Source organism: Micrasema longulum, unplaced genomic scaffold, assembly GCF_059751315.1.
Source record: "Micrasema longulum isolate JH-2025_06_02 unplaced genomic scaffold, ASM5975131v1 h1tg001391l, whole genome shotgun sequence".
Taxonomy (NCBI): domain Eukaryota; kingdom Metazoa; phylum Arthropoda; class Insecta; order Trichoptera; family Brachycentridae; genus Micrasema; species Micrasema longulum.
Window position 1 is genome coordinate 147,767 of NW_028278577.1, and position 21,462 is coordinate 169,228.

Below are 21,462 nucleotides of genomic sequence, written 5' to 3' on the forward strand. Positions count from 1 at the left end.
GAGACTGCCATAAATTTGGATGTTAAAACATAGATAAAATGGTGTAAAGCGATCGCTAAACAAGCACTGGCTTGCCATCAGGCAGGTTAATTAAGGCATCGTAAATGACCAAACTTTTACTTTTGCTTCAAAGAGATTCTTATCCATATTGAAATATTTGTCGATATTTACAAACTCAGTAGGTGGTTGAATTTAGTATTTATTTACAAGGATTTAGACATGCTCAAATTATTGTTTATTGAATTAATGCAATTTATTTATTCTGTATAATTGAGTATTTGCCAAAACATCATCCAAATTGGTAACAGAATCAGGGTTACTATGTTGAACAGCCAATTCCCATAGATCTGAAAAATATAAATAAAACAAATGTTAGTAAAAGTCGATTAGTGGTCATCTCTTACTGACTTCTCTATGTCTGCCGGTTTCATCAGGACACTAATGAGGAAGTTCAGTGGTTTTTTATAAATATTTATTATTTATCGTATTATCATTACGATTTTTTTGATATTTTTTAATTATTCTAAAAAATGGCTACCCAGAAACTGGAAATCTATCACAATGCATAACAACGCTAAAATTGATTGGTTGATTGTTCACAACAACCTGTGACGATTCAAAGTAGCTAATTTTTATTAATTTTTTCATTTATTTTCGAGAGCCTTCGCCGTATAACTCAATGCTTTAATTTTTAGCAGGCGTTAAACATTTTTATACCAAATTTCCCATAGCACTGAACTTCCTTACCACCTTAATAGTTGCACAAAAATATAAAACTGTGTGCTGATAGAACACATGTTATTAGAAGCAAACACCAACATGCAATGATCAACATTGGTGTTGGCTTCAATGCTGCATGCAGGTAACCAGTGAATTTAATGAATAATTATAATTATTATTGTGATAATGACTGAAACAAAAAATTAGGTCTGGTTGGTCTATGTGGGACATGAAAATTTATAAAACTCAAGAGTTCAGAGAAATCTATTACAATTTCCCCATCCACACCCAATGGTGTTGAGGGCACCGCATTGGTACTTACACCAATCACAGTATATCATCATTTTTATTATTATTGTGGATAATTTATGTAGCGCCATTTTTGTGAAAATCACCTCAAGGACGCTGTACAATGGGTATCCTGATTTGTCTTGCAGCTACTGAGCGCATAGGCGGTTGAGATTCCAGTTCCTCCTTTCCAATTACTATACAATTTATCAACAAATAAAATATAGATTACAACAGGTCTTGGAGTTACGGAGCACATAGATGGTATGAAATCTAGCCCCCATTTACATTATTTAAAAATAGGCTTGAATAAATAGTTTACAAATAAGAGCTAGATACCAGGTCTTGCAGCTACAGAGCGCATGGACGGTTGAAATTCTAGACCCTATTTATGAAATTTAAGTATAAAATAATTTGACAGTTGATGACATTTACACTTGGAAACTAGATTTCAATAAAAAGGTAAGATGATCAGTCTTACGCTTCAGGTGCCAATCCAGGCACAGCAAATATAATTTGTAATTTTTTTTTTAATCAAAGTTTATTATGAATTGTGATAATGTAATTAAGAATTTAAAATAAGATAAAGCAGTTTTAACCGAATACTGTTTTACACGTGTTTTAGTCCATGAGAAAAATAAGATCATAGGATACATTGCCAAGAAAGGGGTTAATTGCTTTTATCTGTTCTTTCGCTGTCCATTCGCTTTACATGTCCAAATCGACACAGTACTCCTTTGTTTGTTTAAAAAGGACTAAGAGGCCATTTATTATTCTCTGATGGGATAAGAAACACCGAGATACGGAAAAGGTCGAGAGTAATAAACGTAGTCGAAAGATTAGCTAGGCTTAAACAGTCGTTTGTGGGACACTTTGCCAGATCAAGAGTGGTTGAGTGGAGACCTCGTGAAGACAAAAGAAGTAGAGGGAGACCCCCGTACAGTGGTCAGATAATATAAAGAGAATTGCCGGTGACTGGATGCATAAAGCGCAAGATGGAGGAGTAGAGGCTTATGTTCAGCAGTGGACAGGAATGGCTGTGCGATGATAATGATGATCATTCTCCTGTTCAATAGTCGCGGAAGATTTTAATAATTCATCGGGGGTTCGTATTGGTTACCATTCCATCGACGACGGAGAACATGATGGCTTGTTTAGAAGCGCTGAGCGCGCGTGCCATGAGCCTCTTCCCGCTCTCTTCCGGGAAGGTAAACTTTGTGTAGCAGAGCACCACCAGCATGGAGAGGACCAGGGGGTGAAGCAACAGCCACAAGAGATTTAGCACACGCTTCGGGAATCTAAAATAACATAAAAAAGTGTCGAAGAATGATTTGATACAGTAGAATAAGGAAGTTCAAAGCTACCCCTAAATTATATTTATTTATAGAAAATATCTATCAAGTTGTTGCATTTCAAAAGTCGGAAAAGACGAGTCACCTGCAGTGCTCATTTTTTTTGGATTTAATAGAATGGGTATGTTCCTGTCTGTAATTCTGCACTGTCGTTGACTTCATTGAGCAACTTTTATTTGCCGCTGTTTTTGTTCAAAATTCAACAAATTTTGTTGCCATGCGTTTTGTACCCAAAACATTTGAAAAAATTTCAAGGCATGAGCCAATAAATATGCCAACATCATCAGCGACTTCTCTGATTGTGATTCGGCGATCGTTCATAACCATTTCATTAACTTTTTCCACATTTTCTTCGGTTGTTGATGTGCTGGGGCGTCCGGGCCGTTCATCATGTTCAACGTCTTCACGGCTACCTTGGAAATGCTTATACCGCTCGTAAAGTCATTACTACTACCAAGCATTATTACTACCCATTCTAGATTACGCTGATGTTTCCATGACTGATTTAAGCTGTGAGCAACTCGATAAACTTGGACGACTTCAGAATACATGCATAAGGTACATTTTTGGTCTTAGGAAATATGACCACATTTCTGATTATCGTAGGCAACTGAAATGGCTCAAAATTAGACAGTGGAGAGACTATCACTCCCTCTCACTTCTGTTCAATGTACTTCATAGTCCTAATCCCATCTACAATTCCTTTTTCTTCTCTAACTCATATAGTGTCCATGCGGCTCGACTGTGGAATCATCTCCCATCCACCATCAAAAATGTTACTACATTATCTCTGTTTAAATCACGTCTGAAGAAACATCTCCTTTCTCTTCCTTAATCTCTCCTCCTTTCCTTTTTCCTCTTTCCTCTTTTTTCCTTTTTCCCATTGAGTAATAGTTTTGATTTAAGGTAATTTATAAACAAATACGTTTATTTCCATTTTTATATATCTTAAGCTTTTTAATATTTTTTTTCTATTGAATATGTTCTGTAACTTGAATTATAAAAATAAAACTTTTATTTTATTGGTTGGTTGGAAGAAATTGCCATTTGGCAATAAGCCCGCCAATGTACAAATAACATTATGTACAAAAAGTTAGATAAATAAAGTCTTGTTTTACTCATAGCAGACTCACCATAGGCCTTTGTTAACATTTACACAAAATTTTATACAAATTCTTTGATCCATTTTTTTTAACAAATGAAAATCGCCTAGCTCATAAAAACACGTCTAACCTTAGCGGCTGCCACAGACAAAGTAAACAATGAATACAGCTGAATATTTTAGCATACTTCAGGGGCATGTATAATACCAACATGATAAAAAAGATTGACAATCAGATTCTCCAATCCTTTAATAATACCATATATTTATATATATATATGTAGTTGAAGACCACTTGAACACATTGAACTCCACTCAATTTCTTTTCTCAGGATTTAAAAAAGTTGGTAATGTTGACTGAACTAGATCTAGGGGTTACATACCTGGCAGTCTTTCCCCTACTGGCGGGTACCAGGAGCGCTATGGGCGTGTACGCCGCCGCCAGGCAGAAGCCCAGGGAGAAGTTGTGCATCCCGATAGTGAGGACGAGCGTGGCCAGCTCGAGTAGCGCGGCTATCAGCAGAGCCTCCGGAGGGCGGGCCCAGATCACGGCAGGCAGCACGAGGGAGATGGTAAGGAGGCCGTAGAAGACCAGGTCTTCGGTCGGTAGAGAGAAGTATTTCACTCCTGAAAGAGAAAATATCGATAGCTCAGGTCCATAAAGCTATAACTAGAAATTCTAGTAAATTACTTTGTTGTCTATGCACCACTTTATTTAAATTTTAAGTGGCCACTTTACACACTTCTTCCTTTTACACACTTACACGCAACATTCACTGCCTATGTTTGAACACCCATGTTCCTTCAATTTTTACATCTTATGATGTTAAAGAGCTGGTACCTTTATTGATACGGATGATATTCATCTAACTGAAATATTTTTGAATTTTTATACTTCTTCTTGGACAAGTCAGTATAATCAAAAATATTTTGAATTTGCCCAAATGTTTGCAGACAAGAACTGAATTTCACCCCCTAGGGAGTAATTAGGATTGATATGTTACAACAGAGATGGAGAACATTTTAGGAAAATACTAGAAGAGACATAACACATTTAAAAAAAAATGAAAGAACCCAGACTTTCTAAAAACTTATTCTTCGGAAGTAATTTTAGTTTACTGACCTAGCATGGTAATGAATTGAGGAGAAGACATGACTGCATATCCAATTGTGTGAAACATCAGAAAAACAATCAGTAAACTCATCAAATTAATATGATTTGGTAATGTTTGACTGACATCGTCCACGCTGCTGTCGACTGAGCAATCTTTATCTCCGCTGGCATCCACAGAATCTTCGTCAACTGTACTTTCTTTTGTTTTGGTATCAGTTTTTTCTCTTTCCGATGTGGCTTTTGTTTCTTGTTTGATTGTTTTGATGTTTTCTTCTTTCTGCGAAGCCAACCAGAGGGCGAAGGCTCGGATGAAGAGGGCCGCAACTAGTAATCCTAATGGTGGCATATATTGACCTGAAACATATGTTTTTCTTAATTAAACCAGTGTACTTTAATAATGGTATTAGTATTTGAAAGAAAAATATTAAGGAAGATATTTGGTGCTGTCAACCAAAACGGAGTGTGGAGGAGACGGTTTAATCATGAATTAGAGGCACTGTATGGCAAACCCAACATTGCACAATTCATAAAAATAAGAAGATTACAATGGTTGGGCCATGTGCACAGAATGAATGATAATCGTACCCCGAAAAAGATGCTTTATATTACTCCAGAAGGCAGACAAAACAGAGGCAGACCAAAGTTAAGATAATGCTGGATAATGTGGAAAGTGAGATTAGAGCAATTGGCCTGATGAACTGAAGAAGAGCCGCAGGGTGCAGGGAGGAATGGGGACAGATTCTGGAGGAGGTTAGGGCCCACAACAGCTGTAGCGCCACTGATGATGATGACTTTAATAAAGGAGAATAAAAAAAAAGGTAATAAGAAAACTTTATAATATTGTGTTCGGATCGGCCTCATGGTGTAATGGTCAGCGCATTTGCCTACCATGAAAGAGGTCTCGGGTTCGATTCCCGACATGATAGATATGAAATATTTATTTAAAAGGGTGTTTTCACACCAGAATATTTCAAAGTCCCTGGACTGGTACCTGAAGCGTAAGACTGATCTTTTTTTTTTAATTGAAATTGTTTACATAAGGATTTCTTTGAACAATTATTTAATTCCCGCCAAACTGCGAGAGCAGTTTTTTTGCAGGGATTTCTCTCTTTAAATATTTTGGCAACACAATATAATAATGTTTTTTTTAACACTGTTTTAAATTGTTTGGTTCCCCTTTTTTTTCTTGCTAAACTTAAAATTTAAGAAAAAGATTTTAAAGCAAATTTTACTTTATTTTTATTTATATCACTATTCTTTATTTCGTCCGGGAGTCTATTTACTATGCGTGGGAAGTATACACGCCCTGGTCCTCTCTCCATATGCATTTAGAGCTTTTTTTTCCAAAAATTTTTACCAGTGACCGGGTTTCATTTCATTTCAAAACCCAGTCACTGGTAAAAATTATAAATAAAAGTGGAATAAAACAACATATGTATTTTTATTATTATAATTAATAAACTTACTGATGGAGAGGAACCTGTCGGTGGCCGTGCGCAGGTAGAAAAAGTAGCTCTGATGGAAGCGCTCCAGCAGGTTGTTAAGGCTGCGCAGGGAAGCCTCCAGGGCGTGCGCCGGTCGCCCCCCTCCGCCCCCCTGCCCGGCGGACATGAGCGTCACGGCCTCGATTCCGTAGCGGTGAAACAGCCCGTGATTTCCGGTAGGCACCTGCTAGGTTAAAATTAGTCAGAAAAACAGAAACCATTTTGTGCCATGACATAACAATATTGTAATTTACATAAAATTAGGTTCTTGACAAATCGCACCCCCAGAAGTATAATGTTGTAAGTCTTGGCGTAATTTGACTGTTATGAGTTAAGAATGAAGTTTAACCACATTTTTTTTTCTTTTGAGAACACCTCATATCTCTACTGTTATTGAAACCGCAGCCGAAACTCGTTTGTTTGCTAGTGCCAGTCCAAGAAAAATGAAATACTTCAATGAAAAACCCACCTAAAAAATAAATATTCCATTCCATGGCTGGCGAATGCATCAATCACTAACCCATTGCACCACTAATAAAGATGACATACTTTGTTCATACAACACACTATTTAATTTAGACACATTTTTTTACTACAATAACATTAAGACTAAATTAATATATTGTAATAAATAATGTGAAAAAAATTGTGATTATTACATTTTATTATGAAATCAGTAACTGAAATATACCTATTTATGTCATTTTTATGAATAAAGTTATTGTCATTCAGTTTAAATGTAAAAAAAATCGCTTCAAAGACAAACCGGCGAATTGCTGGCTTTGTGTGTCAGTGACAAATTGACCTTGGCCGGCGATTTGCCGGCTTTGTGTTGCAATGGGTTAAAATATGAGGTGGACTTATCAGGATTTTTACTTGAACATTTTGCTTTTTTTTGTTTCTTGAGACAAAATGAGATAAAAACGGCCAGGCCGCTTTCATACAAAAAAACTGTAATAATCACCTTCTGAAAATAGTGTTTATCACAAAAACGGCATTTCTCAATTTGCAGAAAACACCCACAGCACTAGGAAAATCTTATGGCATAGATGCTGATGAGAAAATTAATTCCTCCAGAAATCTTGTTCTCTTTAATAAATTAAAATGCATGAATACGAGAGTATTTTAATTTTATAAATTCATTAATTAAAGTATACCTGTAGTAAAAAACAAGATTTAATACAGAACGTCACCTCATAAATTCAAATTTTGAATGAGGTATCAATCAATATTAGATCTGGCTGTTTTTGGCAAAATGCATATTTTAGGTTGTGTGGTCAGCCGGACTTAAAAATATCCCCAAAATTCCTTTAACACTTAATTAAATTATTTTTAAAGTTGGTATAACAAATGAATTAAGTGATTTCTTACAATTAAGTACTTAAATATAAATATAAAATAATATGTTCAATACATGTCATAATGACACAGACATCAGAGTTTTACTAGGGCTGACTGTCGTTTGCAAAATGCACATCTTAGGTTGTGTGGTCAGCCAGACTTTAAAAATCATTAAAACTAGTCAAATACATCATTAAATTCTTTTTTTGTATTATAAACAAACGAGATGTGCATTATTAATCATTTGTCAAAGTAAAAAACATTAGAACTGTTGTGCAAATTTGATTATTCACTCTTTTCACAAAAGTGCAACTATCTCAGTTTCACTTTTCTTTAGATGGCTGCTTTCTGCAAATTGAATTATTCCTGGCCATCAGTTTTGCATGTCGGAGTTATAAATTTAATACGATCAATAGTCTTACCCCCGTTACTTGCGTAGCGACCATAGATGTCAGGGTGCCTAGGGAAGACAGCCAGGTCTTCCAAGGACTCTGTCTGGGGGCCCATGAATAGCTAGAGCATAAACAATAAATAAATAAATCTAAAGTTGTAATTGAACTAGGTATTATTGTTGCACGTCTGCTATTTATATTTTATGTTCATATCCATAGTGTTATTTACTATATTATATTTATTTATTATGTACTATATTATATTTATTTATTATGTATAGTATGAAAATAATGTAAATGAATGCCTCAACACAGGTTATGCCCCCTGAAAAAAGAAAAAATATAAAGTTTTATGTAAAATAAATAAATAAATAATAAAATAAGAATATTTGATGAATAAACAATATGACATTTACACAGAATTTAAATTTATAAATTTCAACTATAATGAGGAACTTCAGCCCTACGGGAAATTGGATACAAAAAATGTTTTCTTGGGTGCCGTAGAAATAAGAGCATTCAATTGTATGGCAAAATTTTTTGAAAATCTTGAAAAAAATTATAAAAAATATTTTAATAAAAACGCACTACTTTGAATGACGTCACTGGTTCATATGAACCATCCAATGATATGAGAACTTTGGAGTCTGGAGTGGAGTCTCGCCAGGGTAGTAAATTTGTTTACACTACTTTGCTCATCTAATGAGAGAACTAATGAAAATTGGACCTCGGATTAAAAAACTCTGTTGTGGACATTTGACTGACATTATCTCCAAAACATCAAATATTATTTAACATGATATAAAAATATCCGTTTTATGTAAAATAAAATTTGTTTTATATTTAAAGTTTAAAGTTCATTAATTCAATTACTCTTATTAAATGACCCTTTACTTATCTACTTTGTTGTGTCAATCAATGTTTCCGTGTGCACAATAAAATTTTAAAGAAATTAACAGATTGCTTTTTTTTACCTTACATTTGTGTTATGATTTTTATTTCCCATCAAGCAACATTACCCTGCGACCTCACGAATGCGCGCGGCGAAAGTAGGGCATAGCGGGGGAATTATTGGACACAGTCCGGTGTATTCAAATATGATTCTACGCTCCTTCTGGACTATTCTTAATTCTATGCTTGTACCTATTTTTGTATGCATGCGGTAATCCTGACTGCACACACATCTTGTGCACCAGAGTCACCAAATCCAGGTTGGGAAGTTGTCCATTGAGTCCCTCCACTTTTACTTCAATGTACTCTAAAAATAAATCACATTTCTCATGTTTATTTATTTATTTATTCATTCAAAATTACACTAGTTTAAATATTGGTGAACTTATTAAGGCTTCTTAGGCTATGCCCGTGTCAAGCCATAATAATTAACAATAAAAATACATGGTAAAATTGATTAGATTAAATTATAATGACATGTGATGCAATAGAATAACAATCTAGAAGAAAAAAAAGATAAGTAATGAATAATAAAATTCTAAAGAATACAATGCAAAAAAAAAACAGAAATAATTTTAAAAATATAAATTATACAAATTAAGATTCACACATAATCAAATATACAAAATAATGGTATCATTAAAATCAACAAAATAATAGTAAAATATGGTAGTATTAAAAAAAGAAAAAAAAGAGTATCATTGCAATCAACAGAAAAATAATTAATAATGTATACTATATAAATAAATAAATATAAAAACATAATTGAAATGATAATTGAGATATGTTTTCTAGAAACTCGCACAATACTATAGTAAGAAATAGGAGTAATAAATAATATGCCAAATGATAGTACGTACTAAATTAAATAATACAAAAATACATAATGAAAAAAGATAAAAATATCAATATATATAAAAAGTATGGAAGGAAAGCAGATTTGTAAATTTTTGCTAATTGCTAATCGCAAACTTTAAAAATATTGACAACCTCGTCCCTATTCATCATAAACATTTTGTAGTTTTATTTGATATCGATTTGAAAATTACACAGGTTAGATTTGAAATATTTAATACTAGAAGTTACACACTATATCACCATATACAGTAAAACCTCGTTTTTACGTTTTCCGGCTTTTTACACCGAAATGTTCAGAGCCCATTTTCTTCGTACATTTTCATAAAAAATTTCCCCCTAATTAAAGTTTTTTACATTTTTCATCACCCCGGTTTTACGCTTAAAAATTTTCGGAATTCATTTGATGTGTCAAAAAGCTAAAATTATTTCGTATTAATGATGCCGCGGCCCGCGCGCCACCGCGTTTGCCACGCGAATGAAGAATAAAAACAGGTAAACAACTAATAAAGGATAAATTATTGTGTTACCTAAATTCAAAGCAGTTCCAGTGTAATTGACCTTTTTGTTAAAGTGTATTCCTTTAGGGTTAGTCTTAGTTTTCATTTGAACAAAAACGTCATATTGACTTGTACAAATCATGACACGCAGTTGACAAACGTTTAGAACAAAAACAATTAAGTTTTAATATCATTAAATTGCGATGTTTAAAACATAACAATAAAAAAATTTGAAGTTATAAAAAAGATGGTTTAAAAAGTTGTCATAAAAGTGGAAACAATTTTACCGCGATCTATATGACAGTTGTTTTAAGTGATGCCATTGAAAAAAAGGTGATACCATATAAATAAAATTTCCCAACATTTAGGGTAAAATTATTTTATGCATTTTCGAAATTCTATTTTCGTTTTTTTTTTATTTGCACATAAAATAATTTTAAAATGCTGCTTTTAAATCAAATAAAAAAACAGATTACATAATATTGTTTAAAAAATTAAAAAATATTTTTAGTGAAATCATTGAAAATAGGTAAAAAAAATATTGACAATTTCCACTTATTATCAACAACAAACAAAAAATATTTAAAAACCACTGAACTTTCTCATTGAATGACTGTTAAGTCATGATCATGTTAATGATCAAATTAAATTTTAACGCCCATTTTATGGCATCACAAATATTACAAGAAAATAAGATAATAGGTGACAGGGGTTTTGTTTTTTAAATGCAATAATATGGAAATCCTTAGTAAGAAATTAGAACTACATAAAAGCTACATAAAAAATAGAAAGCATAAAAATAATTCATAAATCAAGAGATCAAACCAATATATTATTTGGCGTCCCTCAAGGAAGCATACTTGGACCTATATTGTCCGTACTACTACTACTACTACCATCACGCTATTTCCCCATAGAGGTAGGCAGAGAGAATGGACCGCCACATACGTCCATCCTGGCATACATTCCTAACTTCTTCCACATTCATACATCTTGTCATACATGCCCTTCGGTTCTGCCTGCTTTGTTCCTTATCTATATAAATGATCTTCGCAATTTATCTGTTAAAGGCTCAATCATACGTTTTGCCAACAACGCTGTGCTTTTGTCTATTATCAATACACCAAAACCGGATAATTTTTACTATAGACCTAACGATAGAATTTTTTTTATTTATTTATTTTTTATTTATTTCTTAAGTTAGCTTATATTAAAACTAATATAAACTATTATGTACATTTACATCATCTATATATATTTACATTTCCTTACAGTAACTTATACATTTATTTTTAAATTCTTTCAGACACTTTTCATTCTTCATACATTCAGGCATCTCATCATACATTTTTAAACCCTTATACATCAAAAAATGAATGAATGAATGTGTTTGCAGTAATCGGGCACTTACTGACTGCTAGGGTGGATATCTCGAGGTTGATGGCGGCCTGGATGGCCCCCGCACGGCCAGGGAGATCCCCGGCTTGCAGCCAGGGTGAGCCTGTCTGGTGGTAGGCCTGCAGCCAGGCCTGTGCCCCCAGCTGCTCGTGAGCGGTGATGAGGAAGATCAGGTCTTTGGCCCAATACTTGCGTGCTGGAATACAAACATTTTGAATATACATACACCGGAACCTCTTTTTACGATTTTGAAATAACACGGCACAAAAATGAATTTAACAATGGGCCCTACTTGCATAGTAGTAGAATACGGATGGAAAAACTATCTTTATTCTACCACTATAATAAGGATGGTATTCCTAAGCGTAACTTTACACCAAATTTATGAGAAAAGCCCAATGCGTAATTTTAATATAATAAGTTATACTATTCATTATTGGAATGCCTCACATCGCTCTTTTACTTACTTGGCATTCTGATTCTTAGAGGTGGGGGTTAGTGCTATGCAAGCTCCTGATGTCACTGCGACCTGTGAAGATCTATTGTACTTGGCATATAATATTATATAATAGCATATAATCTTTGGTTGGATATCTCCAACAGTATCTGCACAGACTGTTTTACCTACTGACTTCCAGAACCAACTTGCCTCTGGTCATGATGATAGGAAGAGCAGTCAGGCAGCTGAACCAGATCACTTTGGAGATCGACACCTTTCACATCAGTGAAACTATGTTTAAGAGGTAAATACTCTTGCTATTAGATAGTATTATGTCTTCATAATATTGAGCCATTGCCCAACAGTTCCTGGTCTGTGTGTTGTCCCAACGCCTTGAATATTTTATTTTATTTGTAATGTTATTTTAGCCCAACAAAAATGAATTTGAAAATGTAGACTGCCCACAAAATGTAGATTTGAATAAGTTGTCTTACACCGTGCAAACTTGGCCATTGCCAGCATGAGTGCGATCCCAGCGTTGGTTGTCTTGTCTTGTGAGGACAGGGGACGGTACGGGGCACTGATGACCAGAGCTTCAGTGGAGGCGGAGCGGCCAGCGCGCAGGATACCATACACATTCTCACCATAGAATTTCTAGAACAATACATTTAGATTAGCTTCCGAGATTTGTCTTAGAGGAATTGCATTTGAATTTTATTATTTTATTAATATTAAACTCACATCAACTCTTCGCAGTTATGGCGGCCATAGCTGTCAAAATTGTGTCTCTCGTTTAGGATATATGGCTATAACCGTCAGTCCAAAGGAGATCGGTATCTTATATTATTATTTCCATAAAAGGGAAGAGGGTTTATCTACTGATACACTAACGAGTAGGGCTGGGAGGCGTGTATCGGTCGGAGGTCGGGCTGTGCTGCTCCTTCGCCGCCGTGGTGGGTTATTGGGGACGCTGTCCTGGATAGGATTGGGTTTTCATATTGCGTGTGGTTAATAAGGTTGGTTGTTAGGTTGGTTGATAGGTGATCAAAATTCCGTCCTATCCCAACACTACTCAAATAAAGATAGCCAGGAAACAAAATCCAATTGTAAAATATAAACCTTGTACATTATAAGGAAGGTCAATTATGCTGCAACTCCCGTATAAAAAAAAAATCATTTCAAAGGGTCACAACATAGAATTAAGAATAGTCCAGAAGGAGCGTAGAATCATATTTGAATACATCGGACTGTGTCCAATAATTTCCCCACTCTGCCTTACTTTCGCCGCGTGCATTCGTTAAGTCGCCGGGTAATGTTGCTTGATGGGAAAAAAAAATCATAACACAAATGTAAGGTAAAAAAAAATAATCTGTTAATTTCACTAAAATTTTATTGTGCACGCGGAAACATTGATTGACACAACAAAGTAGATAAGTAAAGGGTCATTTAATAAGAGTAATTGAATTAATGAACATTGAACTTAAAATAAATTTTATTTGACATAAAACGGATATTTTTATATCATGTTAAATAATATTTGTTGTTTTAAAGATAATGTCGTTCTAATGTCCCCCACGCCGTAGTTTAATCTGAGGTCTAATTTTCATTAATTCTTTCATTAGATGAGCAAAGTAGGGTAAAAAAATTTACTACCCTGGCAACACTAACGAAATTTCCCTTTTGTTTGGCATTTGCAAATTACAAATGAAATGTGATTGCATCCTGTTTCTATAAGATCGTAGCAGTATTTCTAAACTTTAAAAGGACACAACACGGTATAGTTGAATTCAAATCAGAAGTTGCGTACTGAGCGACATCTACAAAGAAACTAATGGGGCAAAACGTAAACCTACTAATTTATGAGTAGTTGAGTCGCCTTCTGTTTGATGTGCGTATGCGGTTTCTGGACTATTCTTAATTCTATGGGTGAAAATTTAAAAAAAAAAAATTGAAAGTATGTCTTCTTCTTCTTCTTTATTTATTGGCTTTTTCACCTCCTTACGGAGGTGTTCTAGCCAGTACCGAGTTTTTAATAAATTTACACATGCGTTAGTACTATATACAAGGTAGTGTGTTAGCATTTAATATTAAGTACACTATTCGTAATGATATAGAACATATTTACAACTTGATATCATTTATAACTAGATATTTACATATAATGTTGAATATAATAAACATGTTTATTGGGTGCGGACAGGGGAATTAGAATATAAGTAGGGAACAGGACGTAGTTATCGGAGAGGTCAGATAGGAACTCAGGATAACAATCATTTATGAGGCATCCAAAAAAAAACATGTTTAAATCTTTCTCCTCAAGCTGACAGTTGCACACGGCAGTCCAGGACATGGATTTTGAATAGGTGTGAGCCATTACAGCAGTACCCAATGAACATTCTGCATATGGAGGATGTCTTAAACTTTGGAAAACCGAGGCTTTTCTGTTACATTTGTTTTCAGTTGGAAAAGATGTCTTCCCTTGGCTTGGGAGGAGGCTACCCATTTTTGTTATTTTATTGTTCGTTGTATAATATAAATAATAAAGGTGTACATAAATGAAATAAAAACATAAATATGTAGTGTTTAAAACTGTCTGAACATTTTGTTATTTCTCTGTATATTTATTATTCATAAATTATTGTTTATAATGTGAAAAAAAATAATAAATAAAAATACAAATTTCTGTAATATTTTTCTTTAAACTAGATCACAAAATATTTTATTTATTAGATTAAATACAAACCTGGTCAGAACCGAGTGGAAACTTCAGAGTAAAGTTATGGATATAAACATCAAGATTTAACTGTCTCATTTTAGCTGCCAGCCAGGGTATCGGAATCGCGTCTTTAGTCTCATAATTTTCCTAAAATTAAAAATAAGTAAGCAAAACCTTTATCAATAAGGTATTTTTTAAATCGAGGGAGAAAAATCGTGATCCTCAGATTCACATGCTAATTGAAATAACTAGTATTGATATCAATCTCGTCAGGGAAAAATCCATAGTTTGTCTACTGAGATTTTGACATTTTCAAAAATCATCAGTTAAGTGTAGTTAAATAATCATACATAACCACTTACTGACTTTTCTATGTCTACCGGTTTCGTCACTAACATACAATCCCACTATACAACTTCACCATAGTTGTTGGACAAAAATAAAAAACCAACGCACTGATAGGACACATACTTTTAGTAGCTAATAGCAACGTGCACTGATTATATATGATTTTTAATGTTTGTGCAATTACATGGGTGGAATTAAAACAAATCGTCGTGATCGTAGAACAATGACGGATGTGAGAAAAATGAGACACTGATGTTTTTTATATTTTATCTTGAAAAAGTTTTCTATTCCGGATTCGAAAAAAATTCAATATTTACAACCAACTCAAGAATCAAAGGATACACTTTTGTGCTTATTAAGTTATGATATCATCATTCCCTTTCCGTAGGGCACTGCATTGGTACACCAATTTCAGAGTATCTTGATGATTTTTTTCTACATGAAGGTAAGATGATCAGTCTTACGCTTCAGGTACCAGTCATGGGACCCGATTACAATGGGAAGTTAACAGAGCTATCATTGACTGTCTATAAAGAAAGTTACTTTTTGTGCTGTTACATGTTTACTTAATTGCCATACTTACTAGTTCTTTGCTCAATGTATTATTATTGCGTTTTTTTAAATTATTTTTTAATATTAACTTTTTTAAATCATTCTTATGTTGTTGAAATTCCATTTGTCGGTGCGTTTTGAAGCTGCAAGACTTTTTGTGATGTTAGCTATCATATTATTTTTATCATATTATGTAAATGTTATCAAATATTAAATATCTAAATTTAGTAAATGGGGTCTAGAATTTCAACCGTCCATGCGCTCAGTAGCTGCAAGACTTGTTGTTATCTAAATTTTCATTTTATAAGTTTGCTTTTTATTTCGTTTTTAAAATATCACTTAAACTCTAAACTTCATAGTCAAATAAAAAAATTAAAAATATAAATGTAAATAGGGGCTAGATTTCTTATTGTCCATGCGCTCTGTAGCTGCAAGACGTTCTGTTATCTAGCTCATATATGTCATAATTGTAATATATCATAATATCATAATTGGAGACGAGGAACTAGAATCCCACCCGTCCATGCGCTCTGTAGCTGCAAGAAGTGTTGGGATATTTATTTATTGTACAGCGCCTTTGAGGTGATTTTCACAAAAATGGCGCTATATAAATTATCCAAACATTAAAGAAAAACCAATATTTGTGTACGAAAATGAGTATATTTGTATGAACATTTAAAGTATCTTCGCCGGTAACCTATAATTAAACATGTTTAGAAGAAAACATTGTATGCATATTCTGCTTTTCAAACAGAAAACTTAATTTTACTTTGTAGAAAAAATTTAAGATAAATGTTAACTTCCCATTGTAATTGCCTGGGACAGTGAAATATTCTAGTGAAAAAACAACCTTTCAAATGAATATTTCATATCAACTGTGTCTGGAATCGAACCCAAGACCTCTTACATGTCAGGCAAATGCACTGACCATTACACCAACGAGGCCGACACGAGTTAAGACACAAAGTGTAAAAAAATCAATTTAACCGCTCTCAAAGTGGAAGAAAATCACACCCGTCATTGTTCTACGATCACGATGAAATATTTCACATCCATCCTGCCAGAAATCAAGCCGAAGACGCTTGTCCAGGGTTGTTGTTCTATTGCACACACTACATCTGCCTGGACACGGAATAACTACACGAAGCCATAACGCGTGAGATTTTATTTATTTATTTAGAATAATTTATATAGTGCCATTTTTGTGAAATTCCCCTCAAGGACGCTGAGCGCGCATAGGCGGTTGGGATTCCAGTTCCCCATTTCCATTAATGTAATTTTAATAATTATATAAGAGCTAGATTACAATAGTCTTGCAGCTACATAGCGCATGGACGTTTAGAAATCTAGCTCCCATTTACACTGCACAAAAAAATTAGTAGAAAGTTTTTTTAATTTATAAATAACACTTTACAAATAGAATCTAGATTACATGTCCCGCAACAAGGTTTATGAGTATAATTTAAATTGATTTAAAAATACTATAATTTAAACTTATTTGGATTTGCACAATACCTTCACTTCTTCTTCTAGCCCACTCAGAAGTCTTTTTGCTGTACCATCATCAACAAATTCCGATCTCACCAAACCTTAAAACAATATTTTTATTTGTCAAGCAGAAAAAATAAATAACGAATAATGTTTTTTCGACGCTGGAGATTTGCATTATTATAATTAAATCGTTTGTTCACTACAATCTATGGTAATAAATCAATAAAATTCAGTCAAAATAATGGTATCTTACCGGGAAGGAGCGCGTTTTCTGAATACGAATTTCCATTATTGAAAGACTTGTGGGCTAGTAGACAAAACCAAACATAGGCTGATATACACAGGAGAAAGCAGAAAGGCCTGTGACATTTAATTAATAGGTGGGCCCATTTACTGTGCCCAGTCTCAGGATCAGACAAGAGCCCCATTTCCACAAATAAGTGAACTTAGAAGAAACCGCTTTTGATTAAGAAATTCAATAATCTAAGGAACTGTTTAGAACGACTGTTAGAATCATAATTATAGAATTGTATTTTTTAATAACAATAATTATATTTTGAAACGTTTGGCAAAATAATTTGTGATAGGTTTTTACCGGCTGTCAAAATAAGACAGTCGATAAATGAAAACTGTATTACCGACAAAAAAATGGCCATTTCAATGAAGAAAGCAACACAATCAACACATGTTGCCAATTTTAGAAAAAATATAATCATCAATATTGTTGTTATTCTTGATTATAAATTTGAGTTTTATGCAGATTGAGAGGTAAAAACACGCTCTTTTTATGTATTTACGTGGCACGTATGTTCTTATTATTTTACCATATAGTTTTTGTAAATAAAGTGTCCTAAAATTATTTATTTTACTTTAAATGGTATTCCTGATGACCCTGAAATGACAATACACGACTCATTTCTAATTTCACACCGATGTTTCCCGCAGTTTCGGCGTCTGCACAGCGTTTCTGTTTTCGGATTCGTTTATTGAACATTTTCTGTGTTAAAATAGTGAATTTCGTTTATTGACAGAAGCCTCAATTTATATTTATCATTATTTCGGTGTTATGTGAAGAAATAATCGCAGGGTTGGACTTTGAATGGTATTTGAATCCACCAAATCGAGGCGTAAACATCGACTCTTACGAAAGCCAACACACTTTTAGGTCTATGATTTTTAATAGGTAATTTGCAATTGCACGTGTGTTTTATGATCTCAAATTGTATTCGCTGTATAAATGCTCATCCATTCGAGCATTTTAAATTGTTTTTAAGTTTTTAGTGAGTGCGGAAGTGTCAAAAAATTAGTTTGTTTACCATGGAATTCGTGACAAATGGATGTAAGGTCGTGATTTGTACGCGACCATTTTAAAAGTAGATTTGGTGAGCGGGCCCCGTGAAGCGCTTGTTATTTTGTTATATTTCTCGGCAATATCAGTGTATTACTCGAATTTTGTTCAGTGTTACAGAAAAATGCTGTTATTGGTTTTATGAAATAAGATACCCGCTACCCGTGTCACGGGGAAATGTTAGAGCCTCTCGGACATTGTTGACAGTGCTATATTACGGTACTTTGAGGTTAATCGTTGTTTCGATTTTTCTTACATTTGACTTTTGCAACATTATTGGTATTTTTCCTCGAAGCAACTTCGCACATGCCAAAAATATTGGGTAGCCTCCTCCCAAGCCAAGGGAAGACATCTTTTCCAATTGATACCAAATGCAACAGAAATGCCTCGGTTTTCCAAAATGATTCTGAACAAATTTGAGACATCTTCCATATGCAGAATGCGCATTGGGCACTATTGTAATGGTTCTCACCTGTTCAGAACTCATGTCCAGGATTCTGCCATGTGTGAATGTCAGCTTGAGGAGGAAGATTTAAATCATGTTTTTTTTGGATGCCCCATTAATGATTTTTATCCTGAGTTCCTATCCGACCTCTCCGATATCAACGTCCCATTCCCTACTCAACTCTCCTGTCCACACCCAATAAACCAACCATCACCACTTATATTCCTGGACAACAACAGTTTAACAGTAACTGCAAAAGTCAAGTATCTAGGGCACATACTGACTGATGATTGTAAAGATGATCAGGACATAGAGAGACAGAGAAGAGCCATCAATGCCAGGGCCTCAATGCTAGCGAGATGCTTCTTTCAGTGCAGTGACGAAGTGAAGAAAATCACCTTTACTTCGTATTTGACATCCATGTATACAGCGGAACTATGGAACAATTATACGCAAGCAGCATGGAGTAAATTAAGGGTCACGTATAATAATTCATACAGGCAATTATTCGGACTGCCTAGGTACTGCAGTGCCTCTGAAATGTTTACAGCTGGACGGGTAAACACCTTTGCTGCCCTACTTCGCCAAAGAACCTGGAGCCTATGGGAACGCCTGAAAAGCTCTAATAACGCGCTTCTCCAAGCCACTGCAGAGTGGATCCATTCACCGTTGTTCGAGTGATGGCGGGATATGCTAAGACCACCATAAGTGCTGCAAATATAAAATTTTGTTTTATGTTTATAATTAATGTTTCTATTTATGTTTATATGGTAGAATTGGCTCTGCACTATGTAGCCAATTTACTGGAATAAAAAAAAAAATTGTAAATAAGTTATACATGTAGTGTATTAAATGCATCAACAAATGAGAGGCGTCTTGGGGTGTCTTGAATCACATGGACAGCTATTGATTTCTGAGAGCTTAAAGCGGCAGAGATAGCTCATAAAACCACTGTAACCAGCGAGGATTTGAGTTAGTTCTTAGCCAACTTGATGCGTTTTCCTGAAATCAAAGGCATGAAAAATAATTTAGTTACTCGTCCAGTAGTTTCACTTAAATACCGGTCATTCCAGAGCTAAGAGCTCATCTTCTTATTTTCTTTTTGGCAAAATTCACAGAAAAATTGCCAAAATCAGGATCAGGAAATCATGGTGTAATCTAAACTTAACATAGCCGCGTAGTAGAATTATTTTGTACGGCTCAAACCTCTACTGATATTATCTGGTTTCCATCCTGCGGGTTGGTTGTCTGCGATTGGTTTTTGCTACCTTTATATTTCTTTTACAGGTTGGCAGAATGTCGGACATAGTTTACCCACAGGGGTGTCGCCCTGTGACAGATGATCTCGGTCCGGATGAATTGGTGCGACGGCTTAAGGTAATATAACATCATCATATCCCTGCTCACACCCGGTGGTGCTTAGGACAGCATTTATGCCAGTCCGAGAACAGCTTGCCCACGTCATCTGAGGACAAAAGTCTGTGTAGCGGTGCCCACAAACGGAAAAATTGCTAGTTGTCGAATGGGAAAAGCTGTTTTTCTTTTATCTTTTTTACTACTATAAAGTATTTTTTACTATCACTTCGCTCTCTTTACTATTATAAAGAATGCTTTTTCTACCATATACTCTATTCACTACCGCGATGGCAATATATTATTCTCACATTTTATTTTAGCATAAAAATTATAAGTGGGTAAGTATATGTATGGAATACTTGACAAACATTAAGTATTAACATATTACAACAGAGATGAAGAACATTTAAGAAAAGGTAATATAGAAGTCTAGGCATCTACAGGGCTTATGACCTGTCAATGGCTGGTTTAAGTGGCCACTTTACACACTGTGTAACATTCACCATTCTGCCTATATTTGAACATCTATATTCCTTCAATTCTTTCATCTGTTGATGTTTGTGAAGTTAAAGAGCTGAAACCTTTGTTGATAAATTACCTGGTCCATGAAGAAGTATAGAAATTGAAAAAATAACATTTTCAGGCGTTGCCTAGTATGTAGGTGAAATAATTCAATTAGATGAATCTCACCCGCATAAATAAAGGTTTCAGCTCTTTAACTTCACAAACATCAACAGATGAAATTGAAGGAATATAGATGTTCAAATATAGGCAGAATGGTGAATGTTACACAGTGTGTAAAGTGGCCACTTAAACCAGCCATTGACAGGTCATAAGCCCTGTAGATGCCTAGACTTATATATTACCTTTTCTTATATGTTCTTCATCTCTGTTGTAATATGTTAATATAAACAGCTCCCCAGGGAGTTGAATCCAGTCCTTGTCTACAAAAATTTGGACAAACTCAAAATATTGTTAAAACATTAAGTAGAAAAATGATATTGGTCAAACAAATGGCTGATGGATATTGTTATGTTTGCTTATCACTATTTTGAAACCATCAGAAGTATGATTTCAAACTACATTTGCAACTCAACTCATGATTTTTATAAAAATAAAGCTGATAAACTACAGAATGACATCATCTCACTTGTTTGTCCTCTTTTAGAATATGCATCCGTGATCTGGTCTCCCTTCTATGTAGGCCGGATAAATCATATCGAATCGGTGCAACATCGTTTGCTAAGAAAAGTAGCATGGCCAATCATCC

General features: G+C 34.4%; 3 protein-coding genes across 12 annotated transcripts in view; 2 read left to right on the forward strand and 1 right to left on the reverse strand.

Annotated features, from left to right (window-relative positions):
• The window catches only part of LOC148275553 (uncharacterized), a 97,834-nt gene that overhangs the window by 19,075 nt on the left and 57,297 nt on the right, over positions 1-21,462 (forward strand). The window lies entirely within an intron of this gene.
• Positions 183-17,870, reverse strand: GAA1 (glycosylphosphatidylinositol anchor attachment 1). Of its 2 annotated transcripts, XM_088235547.1 has the most exons (12): positions 17,297-17,870; positions 17,068-17,141; positions 14,680-14,799; positions 12,431-12,590; positions 11,511-11,693; positions 8,937-9,051; positions 7,824-7,914; positions 6,043-6,244; positions 4,586-4,930; positions 3,846-4,089; positions 2,129-2,306; positions 183-347 (listed from the first exon to the last, which is right to left on the reverse strand). In XM_088235547.1, the coding sequence occupies exons 1-12, from the start codon at positions 17,469-17,471 to the stop codon at positions 258-260; spliced, it is 1,977 nt and encodes a 658-aa protein (XP_088091673.1). In that variant the 5' UTR covers positions 17,472-17,870; the 3' UTR covers positions 183-257. The 2 variants fall into 2 exon arrangements, with proteins under 2 accessions (XP_088091673.1, XP_088091674.1); XM_088235548.1 differs by lacking the exon at positions 2,129-2,306.
• Positions 17,699-21,462, forward strand: part of pds5 (cohesin associated factor B pds5) — a 42,475-nt gene continuing 38,711 nt past the window's right edge. For 4 of the 9 annotated variants that reach the window (XM_088235542.1, XM_088235535.1, XM_088235541.1 and 1 more), the window contains exons 1-2: positions 17,953-18,226; positions 20,124-20,213. In XM_088235542.1, the coding sequence (XP_088091668.1) occupies positions 20,133-20,213 (81 nt within the window). In that variant the 5' untranslated portion in view covers positions 17,953-18,226; positions 20,124-20,132. The other 5 variants (XM_088235536.1, XM_088235540.1, XM_088235543.1 and 2 more) reach the window with 4 other exon arrangements.

Coding starts and splice junctions, on each gene's coding strand:
- GAA1 (XM_088235547.1), bottom strand. CDS start 17,471: ATGGGGCTCTTGTCTGATCCTGAGACTGGGCACAGTAAATGGGCCCAC. Junction 4,090..4,585: donor TCAATTCATTACCATGCTAG/GTCAGTAAACTA, acceptor TTTCTCTTTCAG/GAGTGAAATACTTCTCTCTA. Junction 348..2,128: donor TCTCCGTCGTCGATGGAATG/GTAACCAATACG, acceptor TATATTTTTCAG/ATCTATGGGAATTGGCTGTT.